The following is a 14,266-nucleotide window of genomic DNA, read 5'->3' as shown; positions in this document are numbered from 1 at the left end:
CCAAGGCCGGCTAGAAAGAAACAGGAGTGTGGACGTTTAGCTGCAATAAAGACTCCCACCACACTTTACTCTACTTTATTGAGTGACGCGTCTGCGGATTTTGAGAAATTGGACAAAGAGATTGCCATTGGTAACATACGACTCTTCCTATTTACGAGTCAAATGGTCTCTTGGACTTACAGCTGATGAATCACCAGTCAGTAGCAAAAACCACGCCCGCATCCGCCAAATCTCAGCATCAGTCCGCATCAGTCACCATGGCCTATTACATCACGCTAAAGATCACAGATCATCTTCAAATGAAAAAGTTTCGAATCATCTCAGTTGCATGAAATCGACGTACAGTACCAGATTGCCATTACATCTAATCGAATGGCATGCCTCCCAATTCCCTCCCAAGCTTTCTTAGCAAATGGGTATATACCACTGTCGTGGCCCTCGCGTCTTTAGAATCAAAGCATATCTCTCCCTTGTATATAAAAACCTTGAGCATACCTCCCCAATTTCCCCTTTCCCCCACTTCCACCAATTGCTGGCAGCCCGGCTGAGATTAGCTTTTGAATATCCACTGCCATAGTATGGCGAAACTCAAAGACAATTAAACGCCTCCCTGACCAGATCGAATCTGGTACGAAAACCACACAATATTCCAGTGGTTCTTTATGACAAAAATTGAAAAAGAAGAATAGAAGAAGAAAAAAATGCCAGACCAAAGAAAGAGCGGCCAGAATGGCTACTTTTGACAAGAAAATGCCAGTCTCTGCCGCAATTATACAGCCGCCTCCAAGATAACAAATCTAGAAGGCATAAACAATCAAGGGAAGAAGCGAAAAAGAAAATCAAAGTTCTAATAACACAGATTAAAGCCAAGGCTTCAAATGTTGATCAGCAAAGGACATAACTTTTTTTGTGCCTTTTTTGTTTTTTTTTCATCCGGTATCCGTGGTTTCATCTAGTCGCAGAGTGACTACTGTTTGAGTCGCGTGTCTTCTCTGCACATGTTCATTCAATCATGTGATTACGGTGAAAGGCATGGAAAGCGTAGATGATCATGACAATGGCGCAGCCAACAGGGCCATCAAGAGCGTCTTTTCTAGTAACGCTCTGGTCGGTATCCGTTGGATCGCGGCGCCTCATACTGCACACCCGTCATAGAGTCAGGGCCGTTCGGGATGCTGTTGCTGATAGACCGGAGAGGTGGCAGCTCAGTCCGGGGAGCACTTGCATAGGGATCAGACGAGTAAGAAGGCTGGCCAATGGGCGCAGGAGGCGGTGCTGACTGGCGATTCAGCTCTCCTACGAGTTGAGAATTCTCCATTCGCAGTCCCGACACCTCTCGCCGCAGCATATCGTTCTCGGCTATGACTGTGTTATAGTGAGACTGAAGTGCTCGGACGTGTTCAGTCTGCCTTTGATGCTCCGCAATGGCTAGTAGCAGCTTGTTAGTTTACGAAAACTTCATACGAAAGAAGGAACTACAAAAAAGTAATATTCACCTTTTGTGAGAATCTCCCACTTAGACGCCTTCGAGCCGCGCTCTTGAGGCATCAAATCGCGTAGCTGGTCAAATAGCTCCTTCATCTCGGTTCTTCGCTTCCGTTCAGCCAATTTGTGGCTTACTCTGAGCTCAGGGGTTCGGCTATAGGGCTGTGATCCCGTTGCTCCGTTACTCTCCTCAGCTTGAAGATCGGCAAGCTGCTTATGCTGCATGGTGTGGTGGTGCACAGGCGGGAACTCGGATGAGTTCATGCGGGAAAACTCAGCCCCATCTTCAAGTCTGCGCTGGCCCGGCGGCAGTCTGGACTCGGTGGTAAACTGGCTGCTTGCAATCGACTCCGTGATGCTGCTGCGGCGAGATACATCGTACGAAGATTGATTATTGGCTCTTAGATCGTCCTCCGGGAAAGCCCACGCCTGACCCTTAGTCGGCTCGGCAGCACGGGCGATATGGCTAGTCGTAGGTCCAGTAATTGTAGGGGCAGTCCTAATCACCTTTGGCTCTGGGTTTCGCTCAGCACTAGGCTGGTAGCCATTTGAAATTCTATGGTGCGCAAGAGCCTCCAGACCGGGCCTGGGGTTCCGCTGCGCATGGAGTGTGTTTTGGATGGACGACGAAGATTGGTTATTGCTAGTGTAGGGAGAGCCTCCCAGGCGCATATCACTAAGGCCCTGGTTGATTCTGCTGTCTACGCTTTCACGTCGGCTGGCCGCATTGGTAGTGAGCCCTTCTCCCAGCATTGCCCCTGAAACGCTGGCTGTGTCTAGCGAGGTCGGTCGGTCGAATCTTCGCTGGTCGGCACCGTTGGGAACAATAGCAACATTGTTGGGAGAAACCATCGAGGCCACGCTCATGTTGCTAGCAGAGGGGGAAACAACCGATTGAGGTAACATAGTGGAGGCTACGGGGGAGGGCGTCTTGTCGACTGAAGAGTAGCCAGATCCGGCAGGGCTGAGTCCAGTAACCGTGAAGGATGCTGCTGAAGTATCTATTCAGCAAATGGTGAGCAAAACAAGGGAGGGAAGCATTCTAAAATTTCAACACGAAGACTTACGCTTGCTAGAGTTCTCATGGGTAGAATAAAACCCAGAGTCGCGAAGCTGAGGGGCGGTCGTGGTATGGGAAGGTGCTCGATCGTCTCTGTTCAGGATGTTGGTGAGGCCGGCCGACTTGGTGGGCAGCGTTCGCTGCTGTACCTGCGCTTCCATCCTAGCCATACGATACGATAGAGGCTATCGCGAAGTCAGGCGTGCAAAGGAGGAAACGTAAATATCGCCAGCAACTCGGGAACGAGATCCAAGGCGAAAGGAAGATCGGCCGCGCCGGTTCGAGTGAGTGACTGTGCAAGTATGGTCACAGAGGGTGCTGTGCCGTACGATCGAATCGATGAGAAGACCAATGTTCGGTTCCTCACAGTGGTAGACAAACACGGGTAGAGAATTGGCGAGAGTGCGGGTTCCTTTGGCAAGCGAGCGCGAAGCGAAACTCTCGCTCAGGAAGAAGCGCGAGCAACACACTCAGCAAACTCGAAGGGGCTAGAAGCAGTTGTCGCTACCCATGGAGTTGGATAATGAATAGCAGAAAGAAAGAAAACAGTTATGCAGTAGACGCTCTAGAGGGGTATAAAGTAAAAAAGTTTGGACTGAATGCTGGAGGAAGAGAGGAGGATGAAGAAGAGAGGGTAAGGTTGGGACGTGAGATTTAGAATTGGATTTTTGGGAGGGGATCGAAAGAAAAGCCTGGATAGGTAGGCGAGGTACTCTGTAAAGTGTAGGGGCAAGGCTAGAGGAGCTCTGGTCCCAACTGGCAGCAGGGCCTCGGGGAGTGGAAAGTACATGTACCTGGAAGAATACCACTTGACAAAAGAGAGCAGCTTCGAGACCAGAGGTACCTTTTTTTCAGAGCCACATGCAGAATATACTGTATGTTAGTAGAACCGCCACGAGCGCATTGCAATTAGCAAGAACGATACTTTTGCATCCACATAGACGCAGCACGGGGGAAAACGGGGGAATTGGGCCTAGCAAGGCCTGACTGGGATCCAGGGGACATCCACAGCGGGTACCTTGTACGAGTGCGTGCTACACCGGAGCAACCTGGCCAGGGCAGAACAGGCCTGCAGCTACTTGCGGTGCTACTGCCAGTAGCAGGAGGTGCAGCGTACATCGTGCCTTGGCCCCAAGACTGCCCGGGGTAGCGGTACTTGGCTTGCCTGTACCGCCTCCCAGGATGATATGATATTCGTGGTGCTACGAAACTACAACTTCAACGACCAGCGGCAGCCGTACTGCGGCGCCATATGACAGAGATCAAAGCCCATCCAACATTGATGCTCGGCCCACTGGACTGGGGCTGCTATATTGGCGTCCACTGTGCTGTAGCACAACTTGGGATATGTGGGCGCGGCTGCTGCCACCACCACAGAAAACAGGCTTGAGGCTAATAACACCGAAAAACATCGGGAGGAGGGGAGCCACAAAGACACACAGACCACAGACGGGTGAGCCAGCTGGTTCTTGGGGAAGCCAAAATCAAAGGCATGGCGCGCCCTCGAAGTGCTACAGGGAACTATGGAGTGCGGCCACTCGACTCGCTCGCTCATGCTACTCCAGACTGAGAGTGGTAGTCAATGCAAACAGATGCAGGCAACCAGGGACTAGCAGCTGCAACTACAAGCAGCAACTCGTGCGCACAGGAGCCATCCATACCTGAATAGTACAAGTACAGGCGTAGTCGTCCTACCTTAGTCTGAATAGCGGCAGCGATTTTATACACACGCCCTCCAGTCTCTGCCATCCCTGCCCCCAGAGTGGTACCCTACTTGCCTTAGTACCCTACGTGTATGGTAATTCGTGCCTGTGCTTGTGCTCGTGCTTGAAGGGCCTTCCTTGTTCTCCCTGCGGGCTGACACGGATATGTATTCTCTTTGAACCACCACCGGCAGCTTGCCGTTGTGCTCAGTGTCATCTAGATCTGGCAGCAGGCACGGCAACTGATAGTGAGCCTGCGAGGGGGCGCATCCTGTTGCGACGGTAAGTCCTTGGGGCCCTTTGCCAGCTCGCGGTGCTTCCGGAAAGGATACTGCTTGCGGGAGGATTAGATTTCGAGCAGAGCCTGCCCATGGCTGGGCTGTAGGGCCGCTGGATGGGTCGCTGCAAGGCGCCTCATCGTGGCGAGGGGCCCAGGCCAATGTGCTGTGCCTGTTAGCAACAACTCCAGCAAAGGGGGGAGTTTGTGGCCAGACTGTGGCATAAAGCATAATGCAAGTGGCGGCGCGCTACCTGCCTCTCACAATACTATAAGGGCCCTCTTGAACCACGAGCTGAAAGCCTTGTGTCTCCCTTGTAGCCCTCGGCCACCGCCATGGAGCCTCCGTCACATCTCTGCCCGCTGCCACTGGCTAAACGGGGATAGAAACGGCAGCATGGCGGTCAGTGGCTTCAGCATGGTCCAGATTCGACATCGTCCCATGTCAAGCCGTAGGGCTAAGTTCCCCGATAGAATGTGCACCTCCGTCCGTGTCTATCTATGGTAGCACTAGGCTCGATGCATCTCCGGCGCACGAGGGTTTCGCACAGGCACAAGTAATCCGAGCATGTGAAGAGGATTGGCCCGGCCGCGGACGGAACCTGTGCCATGTGTGAGGGCCTTTTTTTCTGCACGCGGCGTCGCACTGGTTCCCGCCAAGGTCGCTAAAGACCACGCAACGCCCTGTTTGTTACGTCTTTCAGCAAAGACAGAGCCTCTCGTTCGCTCTCAGGAGTGCGGAGGCTAGTCAGAAGTGAGCGGCATGTATGGGGTATTGCTCCGTCTCGATTGCCACGGCCAGCTGCAAAACACGTGTTTAATGCCAGTGCCTCGAGTTCCGTTGAGGATCAAATACGGGACGTGGATCGGGAGGACGGGGGTCTGGCTATAATCGCCGATGGGGGCAGCAGACAGACACTAGCAACCGCAAGTTGCATCTGCGACACGTTTCGCCCTGGACGGCACTTGGGCTTGGAACAAGGCAAAAAGGGCCAGCTCCACTCCAAAAAAAGAAAAATTGCCATCCTTCGTTCTAAATCGTACTAGTAGTACATAGTAGTAACAGCCAAGGCAGAGCAGACCCAAGCCAAAACCCATCGAGACGAAGCGAGTGCAATTGAGCAGATGGCAATCTCAGCATGGAGAGAGAGGGGCTGCAAGCAAGCGAGAGTCTCTTTGATGCCACGCTCGGGAGAGGCGCCATCTGTTCTTCACAACTGTCTACGTATTTCTCCATCGACAAGTCTATGGAGTTGGCTGAGGCGTAGTTGCAAGTACTTCGTCTTACACTCTACCTAGTAGCAGTACTATTTGCCCTAGCAAAAAATTCGTACCTCCACTCCCCACAACACTACCTACAATTGGAGCGGCTTCGATTTGGCAGGTGCAACGCGCAAACCACTTCCCTCTAGCTTCGAGTCACATCTGATTCTACCATTTGCTTGGCTGCATCTTGTCTCATCATACCGAGCACTGCGTGTATTGGCCGTGCTTCATCTCTCCGCTTTCATACTCATGCCATTCAGAGAGGAGAGAAGGCTGCTTCCGTCCAATTCCTCGTGATCCCCATCCGTCTCCATGTGCACGGGGAGAAGAGACATCACAAGCAGTTCTAGTCACAATGGGCGTCGCGAGATTGCCATCCGCTTTTCGATTATTTGCTACACAGCCCCGTTCCCTCAATATTTTGAACCGATGAAAGCAAAGAGAGGATAGCGAGTGCGTATACCGGCTGCATTTGGTCCCGACCAAGCCTTGCCATCCTAGCTTCATCACATGGAAAAGCTAGTAGTGGTAGTACCACTACTCTACTCGGTAGCACCGCTAACAAATAGTCTAGCCATCTTCTAAGGATTTACTATTGATTTTCTCTACAGACTGAAAAGGGGAACAACCAAAGCAAGATACGTATACAGGAAGGGAACGACAGAAAACGTAATGCAGAAATTTGTCGTCTACCGGCATACCAGCCAGCTATTGACACGCCCCTTGGGCATCCAGACCGTTGTGCGGGCGCAAGCACGTTCCTTACCTGTCAAGCTGCGAGAACGTGATTCCAATCCCAGTGGCAAACCCGTTTTGCATGCACCAAAACTAGCCCTACAATGCAGAATCGGAATGGACACCGAAGCCAGAAACAGAACTGTCCATCTTTGCTTAAACGTGCGACAAACGTGCCTACAGGCATGGCGATGACGGCATGAATTGCCCAGTGCTGCCGGAAGCTACCACTGGTATTTCGTAGTAGCATTGCCAAATGCTATTACGAGGACTTCACGCAGAGTATGTTCATGCGGTTCCACTCACAACCACAAGGGACCCTGCAATGTCCGTTGTGACGGTCTTTTCAACCATTTTAACGCTATCTTTCATAGCCCAGAAATTGGTCGCGCTCTCAGCAACCAAACTTGGACAAGAAGGGGTGGAAAACCCGCCGGGTTGATTGGCCAAATTGCCAGGATGACAGCCCTGGGGGCAAACCAAGCCAGGGCTCCTCGTGCCGCTGTGGACGGGATTGACTTGGGGTGCCCACAGGTCCACTGCAGGGTGCATATGCGCGATCTTCCGCCGCCACGTGAGACTCGTTCGGCCGCCGCTCCAATTGGGCGTGAGGGATATCGGCCATATTACGTCGGGGCCGGAGATAGCGAACTTTGGGGGATAGTTACGCTGACCAACAGGCAAAATGGGGAATCTCGGTGGTTTATCGAAGCCAGCTTCAACGTGCCACAGGATCGTCAAATATCACCACAGCTGGACGGAGCACAAGCCGCTTCTTTGCTGACACATTGACCACAAGTAGTAGGTATATGCACATTTGTACATCACGCATGCTTGCAGTTAGCACAAGTTCGTGTATTTGCATTCAAACATAAGCCCAGGCGATGCAAGTCATCCGGATGAAGGAATCAAGGCAGCACGGTAAAGGGCCAAAACTGCCCTGATGGTTCAAATGTTTCGTTTCAACGCCGACGACTTGGTACCAGAAGAACTAGAGGCGCGCTGGAATGTTCTTAGACGCTTACGCTGCCCCTCTCCAAGTGGTGCTAGTAATAACGCTCCGTACCAGAAAAGCGGAAGGGGAATGCGTACGGGCCTTCAAGTGATAAAACGGCGCGCCTCTCGGCGATTCGTCTAGCAAAGCGGCGCTTATGGGGTGCCAGAAGCTTAATAACTATGGAGCTGTGTGCCACACCATGCCAACAAGTGTCAAAAAACCTCGTGGCTCGGCAGTCTAGCATGCCCTGCACGACTTACTCAGGCACGCCGCACTATCATCTTTCGGCTCAGCCGATGTGATTATCGTTTAACCATCGGTTGAACCATAGCCTTCAACACAGCCCAGCTCTGCCTTACAATCAGAAGCGGACTCACAAGGGGTGGAAAAAATCGGGAAGGAAAAACAAAATTGAGTACCTCGGCCGTTGTGATAAAACAAGGTGATCGGAATGGACCGAGGCAGAGCAAAAGCGTGTCCAGGACACCCTCTTACTCAAAATACTCCGTGCTTCAAGAGGAGTATGCAGCTTGAGGTAAGCGGCAGGGCCGCCTATGCCTATGCCTTGCCGTCTCATTCTCCTTTTGCTTTAGGTCTTCTTCTTGTTCATGGCCCGTGCGGATGCAGTTGCTTTGTATTTACATCCCAAGGTCCACTCGATAGCTCGTCAAATTCAGTCGCACATGGAGAGCGTGTGTGCAAAGCTGGAAGGGATCTCCTTGCAAGTTACTGGCGCTTCTATCACTTCATCTTACCAAATATACTGCCAGTATCGTGTACCTCGCAGCCTGAGACATGTTACTGCTCTATAACGATGGCGATTCTCAATGAATGCGGCTACGAGGGCAAGAGGGTATATACAACGCCTCTCCAATCATGAGCAAATGACGGCCTGATATCAAGCATCTTCTTTATGCTACTCCATGCAGGTCGTTCCAACAAGCCTTGCAGTCAGTCTGATTTATATGTCAGCAAGGACGCTTTTCCCATAGACTCTTCGCCCATATGTACAAAAGGCGCACGCACAAGGAGCAGATCTGACAAGATTTCGCCTTCACCTGTATGATTTCCGGATGTCTTGTGCAACGATGTTGTGGCGAACATACCGGTGCACGTATGGAGACGGCATCCCACGTGGTACTCATCCACAGCCCACACCCCTTACTGAGACATGGAACGCACTCGGATATGATATGCGCGGGCCAAAAACCAGTCCCTCCAAGCCAACTGGCTAATGATGAGCGGCGACCGCGATCTGTACCTGGATAACATGCACCGAGAACTGGCGGTTTCTAACGACCATTCTGAGAATAAGCGAATTCGACAGGGTTAACAGACCTGGGCGAGTGGCCACGTCGAAGGCCATTGATGGACCAGGGTTGATGATGGCTATAACTTCCGATTTAGCCAACCATTTACTGCCAACCATATACCCATATATGGTCTTCTCTTTTGTTGGCAATTGCAAGCCAATCTCCATAAGCCAATGCCAGTACCTATACTGTACACGACCTTACCCCATAGCAACACTCGATGTACATGCATCGCAGCTAGTCATCCAATGGCTTTTGCTGTTGGGCAAAGATGAGGGGCACTGACACTAACTTGTTGAGGATGAGAAGAGCAGGCATACAGTAATTGTTTAGGTAGGTATGCCTCATGGATGGGCTGTATTACCAGCCAATTTAAAAATCGGTGAGCACTTTTCTCAATGGACGTCGCCCTTAAACGTTCCATCTCACGCACTGCGCAGAGGCAGTGATAATAGCGTATGTCTAGTCTACGGAGGAGCATTGTTCGCTTAGACGAGCCTTTGTGCGCCTCTTCGCCGACATCTAGAATGCTGGCAGCAGCGATTTAATTCCACGTGCGATCGTATGCAGGAGGCATCTGAAACAAGATATGGCCAACTACCTACTCGTTATGAGGAATCCGAATGTGGCCCGACAAGGCAAAGTTTCACAGAAAATAACAGAGCAACAAGAAGCACAGTCGATGTTTACCATATCAATGCGAGTTGGCTTCCTCGTTGCAACCGTGGACTTGCCTGTCAACTCCCTAGAGCTGACACTCCGTTGAATATTGGTTCGATTGATGTACACTGTGCAATAAGTTACCTTTTAACTCATAAGCCTCCGTGTTTGGCAAAAGTCGTCTATGGCTATTCTTCTGAAGAGACTGCATGGGAAGTACCTCCCATATGGTCTCATGTACTCAGATCTCCGTGCAAGTACGTGGCAGTACTTGACGAATGCGAGATTTATGGAGCCATCTTGGTGCTCTTGTTGCATGAATTTCTCGTCCAGATTGGGAAACTAGACGATCGATGGTTGGTATGCGGGAGCGCTGCACTCTGACCGCAAAAGCAACTCTGATGCTCCTGTGCACTAGCAAAGGGGTGGCCCGTCAATCCATGCGCTGTTATACCTCTGTACAAGCGCCTACTAAGAATGGGCAGCACTCGTATTAGCTCTGCACTGCGGGTGCCCTCCTCTGTCGTGTCTAACCCTCGGCCATTTGCCGAGCGGAAGCCCACTGGCCAAAGTGGCTCCAAGCAGATCCAAGACCTTGACGGCGTACCCGCTTGTTGTGTTTTGACAAAAGGAAGATACAACTGTGGAGAGCCGCATTTTCATACCGCTACTGGCAGCACTACTACTATGGAGCCTGATATCTTGGTACACAGGATTATGAGTGCAGGGGAACTACTTGTATAAACCACCTCAAGTAAAACACTCCTCCAGACGTCGCCACAAGCTTTGACAGAGTTCATGCGTGGCAATAAGGCTAAAGAGTATGTGTAGTAGTTTGAATCGAAGTTTCACAACGTCGTCACCGTCGGCTAAAATTGTATCTAGATACTAATGCAGATGCAAATAAGAGTCTCAACTACTCCCGTACCATCCTCATGCCACTATCTGGGCAGAACGGGACGCAACAGACCATGTAGCTTATCAACATCATGTCCCGCAGCGCCACGTCTGTTTTTTTTTTTCCCTTCCAGGAAATCGAAAATGACGTTTCATCGTTGCCTCGTGCTGCAAAAAATCCAGAGCAGTCTCGCTGCTGCTACATGTTGCACCAGAGCTTCGTAATAGTATTGAGTATAGCAAAATGCACAGACAGGGACCCATGCATTCATCTCTTGATACTACTACGTAACGCCATACTTCCGATCATAATAACCCTAAATAACTCCGCGGGTGTTTGACAGCCATACAACGTACAGATCTAGCGAAAAACCATCCACTTGTCTAGATATCAGGACATACACAGCAACATTGAACCAGAACCATAAGCCGCAAGACAAAGGGGCCAGTGCCACCTAGGTTGCGGCTAAAATAACACGCTCAACTCTATTTTCATTGGCTACCATAACCTTTCGTGCACTACGCCACATACATAAGCACAACTCAAGACATTGAAGACAAAGGCCATACTGGACGCCAATTCTCTGGTATTCCACGCCAGGAATCAGCAGCATGGTCGGAACTGGTTGGGTGTCTCAAAGGAGTGCCTGATCGCACATTTAGCTGATATCCACCGTCTCTGTAATGCATTTTACTGTTAAACGGCAGGTAACGTCTTACATGTGGCATTCCCATGCAAAAACACATGGAAAAACGGTGTAGCAAGAGCCCGTCTATATCTACCTTGTATACTTCTTATGAAATGAAGGGCTATTTATGAAACAAGTTTGCTGACATGTTAACCAGTGATTTGCTCAAGAAACCGCTCCAATGAACAGATACGTTGTGTAGCCTCCTCGATGTTCTCCAAATAAAGCATGTATACCAGAATTTCGTTAAGGGAGGAGGACCCTCGATGCGGATCCTTTTGCAACTTTGTGTCAAGCGAGCCTCGATCTACAAGGCAGAGAAAAGTCAAACCAGCCATCGCGCCTTAGGTCACCGCAGATGAATGATCGACCGGCTCCGATAATTCTAAAGCGTTAATTTGGAGGGTCCATGCCACTCAGATGTGCCAAGAGCTTGGGTCACTTGCTGGCTACCGGACAAGTGTTTGCCATCCCAAAAGCAGGGACGTCATTTCCCCCCCTCTCAGCTGCATTGCACGAAGAACAAGGGTTGCTTTTTATTCCCCCCTCCCCTTTTGCCACCGAGCCGGCTGCTCGCTCTAGCATGTGCTCCCTGTGGTCGACAGTGTCCTATCATCATCGTAAGCGCCCCTGCCATGCAGGCACAGCGCTGTCACCAGACTTTAGAACCGAAATTTAGATAATTTTGCACGTTGGTGCGGCGTGGCGTGGCGTACACACGCATACCTGAAAGAGTGTGACGATATCAAACAAAACAACTCCGAGAAATAGGAAAGATCCGGAGATCCTACCTAGTAGTTAGTTGGCCTTGGCTCACATGCCTCCAGGCGCCCTTCGCTCTCACAGTGGCGCCGCCTCACCGCGCCTCACAGAACACAGGAGTATTCTGATTTGACGGTACGCGGATAGAAATGGGCGATCTGCGTCCTGTAAGGCGTTCTACTTTATGTAATCTTTGGCAACCGAGGAGAAGGGATCATTCATCTTGCGTCAGAAATGATGAGACGAATGTGCTGCTGTACAGATACACGGCTCGAAGGTATTTGTCGTTATGAAAGATGTCTGATGAGCAGATGAGCAATATACAGGACACCCCCTTCACCACATATCCTTTATCAGAGAGAGGGAATGTTCAAATTCATGCCTGACGTTTTCGTCGTCTTCCGGGGGGGTTCAATTAACAGCCGCCTGTTTTTAATGTCTTAAAGGACGTGAATAATTTGAGACCCTGTACAGAGCCAATGGGAAGAAATAAAAAAGGACCCATGATTTGTTACTGCCAATAGATGTACCAGCCGTGAAGTCTCAGAAGCGAATCTGTCTAGGACACACCCCGTACTGCTGGCCCATAGATGGATCTATGGTCTATGGCCTTTGGGTGTTGGCTGTTGGTCGCCTCCCCTCTCTCTCTCTTATATCTGTCGGTCCAGACTGCTGGTGGCTGAAGTCAAAAGCAGAAACGAGATTCTTAATTGCTACATAATAATGGGGAACGCTAATCTTAACTCTCGACCCTCCATGTGGCTCCCGTCGTCGCCAACACTATTGCGTTCCCGCCGTCCCGTGCTTGGCAGGAGTGTTGGGAATTGTCTCTCTGCAGTTTGTATTGGACCTCTTTCTGAGACTTGTGGCTGAGACAGTGCGAAATCAATTATAAGCATAAGTACCCTGTTTATAATGGATCTAACAAATATCACTCCCCTAATCAAGCCTTGTGTATACAGCATTAAGGAGTAAAATATATTGGAAGCAAGAGAGGTTGAGTGAGATCTCATTGCTGGTGCCATGGTCAGCTAGAATAGCAAACATCATGTTGGCCCTGCCTCCTGAGAGGGAAGAGCAGCCTAGATGAGATCATGCAGATGTGGAATTTTTTCTCGATGGATCCCAATATCTAGTTCATCTTAAAATAATCTGCGCGGTAAATCTTGCTCTGAAAGTCTATTTGCCCCCTCTCCCCATTGATTAGAAAGTTGAATTTGTCATCTGTTGGTGAAGGAAACTCTTCATCGAGCTTGCACACATACAATTATGCCATGTGGACCGAATATAACAATCTTTGTATCTGAATGGAGAAACTCTTCCATCTAGCTTATTTCATTCTTTCCCAAATGGTAATCGGCTGCAGAAATGCCTTCCAATTACGTACTTACTATCTTCTAGCCAGAGATGAATATCCTAGACGACATATTTAGAGCATAGATATCGAGATCTGCTGGGACGAGGGACGTGGGCTGGCCAGGAGCAAGAATTAAATGATGCGGTGCGTTCCATTCATATCTTAGGCCCTTCTCCTCACTTCACTCAATATACGTTGTAGTAGCATTTAGCAACTGCCATTGGGATGTTGGCTCCTGTTGCCAAGGAAGGCCATCTGATAAACGTGATCGGCCGAGATGCCCGTTGAAAGCCCCCGCGGCAGGATCCAGAAGGTCGATAGACGAATCCGTTTCTACTATCTCACAGTATTTGAGTTCCAGAGCGCAGGTATCCGGCAAATACGAGATGCGTTAAATCAATGCTGGGTTAGGCGAGAGCATCAGGCTCATATTAGAGAGCAAAATATCGTCTTGTTAGTCCTGTCCAGAAGTAGCGATTACAAGGAGCTTGTCCGGCAGCAACTCTCGACAATGAGAGCTGCTTAGTAAAGAACTATTGCCGCAAATTCCCTATACGCCTTTTTTTTTTTTTTCTTCTCCAGATCATGAGGCATATACGCCAACGGTATACATAGCAGCGATAAGATAGCTGGACTGCTTTGCGTCTGGTCTGATAATCTTATGGCATACGCAATCCTATAGTTGATCCAGCAAATTATCTTTCAGATTACGTCAGTATTGCAATGCTACACAGTTTTTACCATTAGATTCAATCTGAATTCTAACTTATGATACGGAATCTGTTGAAATGTTGGCGAAGGATCCGCTAAGAACTGGGTTACATGATCTGCTTTATCCCTTCTACCTTCTATAATGAGTCTCTGTTGATCTAGATGGTAGGCGGGGGGTTGACTTGTGCTGCATATGCGCCGTACTAAAGACAAGCAGCTAGAGGATAGCATGACTTCGATACAAGGAAATGCGTTAGACTGCTTTAATGATTGGCTCATTCTGAGATAGAGAATAGACCATAGAAGGTGAGATGAGTAACCTGGAAGAAAACGGTACATGCTGGTAAGATGAAA

General features: G+C 49.9%; 2 protein-coding genes across 2 annotated transcripts; one reads left to right on the top strand and one right to left on the bottom strand.

Annotated features, from left to right (window-relative positions):
* Positions 1-279: 279 nt before the first annotated feature.
* Positions 280-3,414, bottom strand: TrAFT101_007220 (uncharacterized protein). The gene is made up of 3 exons (XM_024901071.2): positions 2,553-3,414; positions 1,497-2,486; positions 280-1,428 (listed from the first exon to the last, which is right to left on the bottom strand). Exons 1-3 carry the CDS (start codon positions 2,713-2,715, stop codon positions 1,094-1,096), a joined length of 1,488 nt encoding a protein of 495 aa, XP_024756596.2. The 5' UTR covers positions 2,716-3,414; the 3' UTR covers positions 280-1,093.
* A 3,486-nt stretch (positions 3,415-6,900) lies between these two features.
* TrAFT101_007219 (uncharacterized protein) lies at positions 6,901-7,318 on the top strand (the record flags this gene model as incomplete). Its single annotated transcript, XM_024903919.2, has 1 exon — positions 6,901-7,318. Exon 1 carries the CDS (start codon positions 6,986-6,988, stop codon positions 7,316-7,318), a length of 333 nt encoding a protein of 110 aa, XP_024756598.1. The 5' UTR covers positions 6,901-6,985.
* Positions 7,319-14,266: the final 6,948 nt, after the last annotated feature.

This window comes from Trichoderma asperellum, chromosome 4 (genome assembly GCF_020647865.1).
Source record: "Trichoderma asperellum chromosome 4, complete sequence".
In the NCBI taxonomy this organism is placed as follows: Eukaryota; Fungi; Ascomycota; class Sordariomycetes; order Hypocreales; family Hypocreaceae; genus Trichoderma; species Trichoderma asperellum.
Note: the sequence above shows the minus strand (reverse complement) of the source record. Positions and strands in the feature narration are given on the sequence as shown.

Bases quoted from the DNA above. Each gene is read 5' to 3' on its own strand.
- TrAFT101_007220 (XM_024901071.2), bottom strand. From the start codon at position 2,715: ATGGCTAGGATGGAAGCGCAGGTACAGCAGCGAACGCTGCCCACCAAG. The intron at 2,487-2,552 runs GTAAGTCTTCGT...TTTGCTGAATAG, and splicing joins CCATGAGAACTCTAGCAAGC to ATACTTCAGCAGCATCCTTC. The intron at 1,429-1,496 runs GTGAATATTACT...AGCTGCTACTAG, and splicing joins GTGGGAGATTCTCACAAAAG to CCATTGCGGAGCATCAAAGG.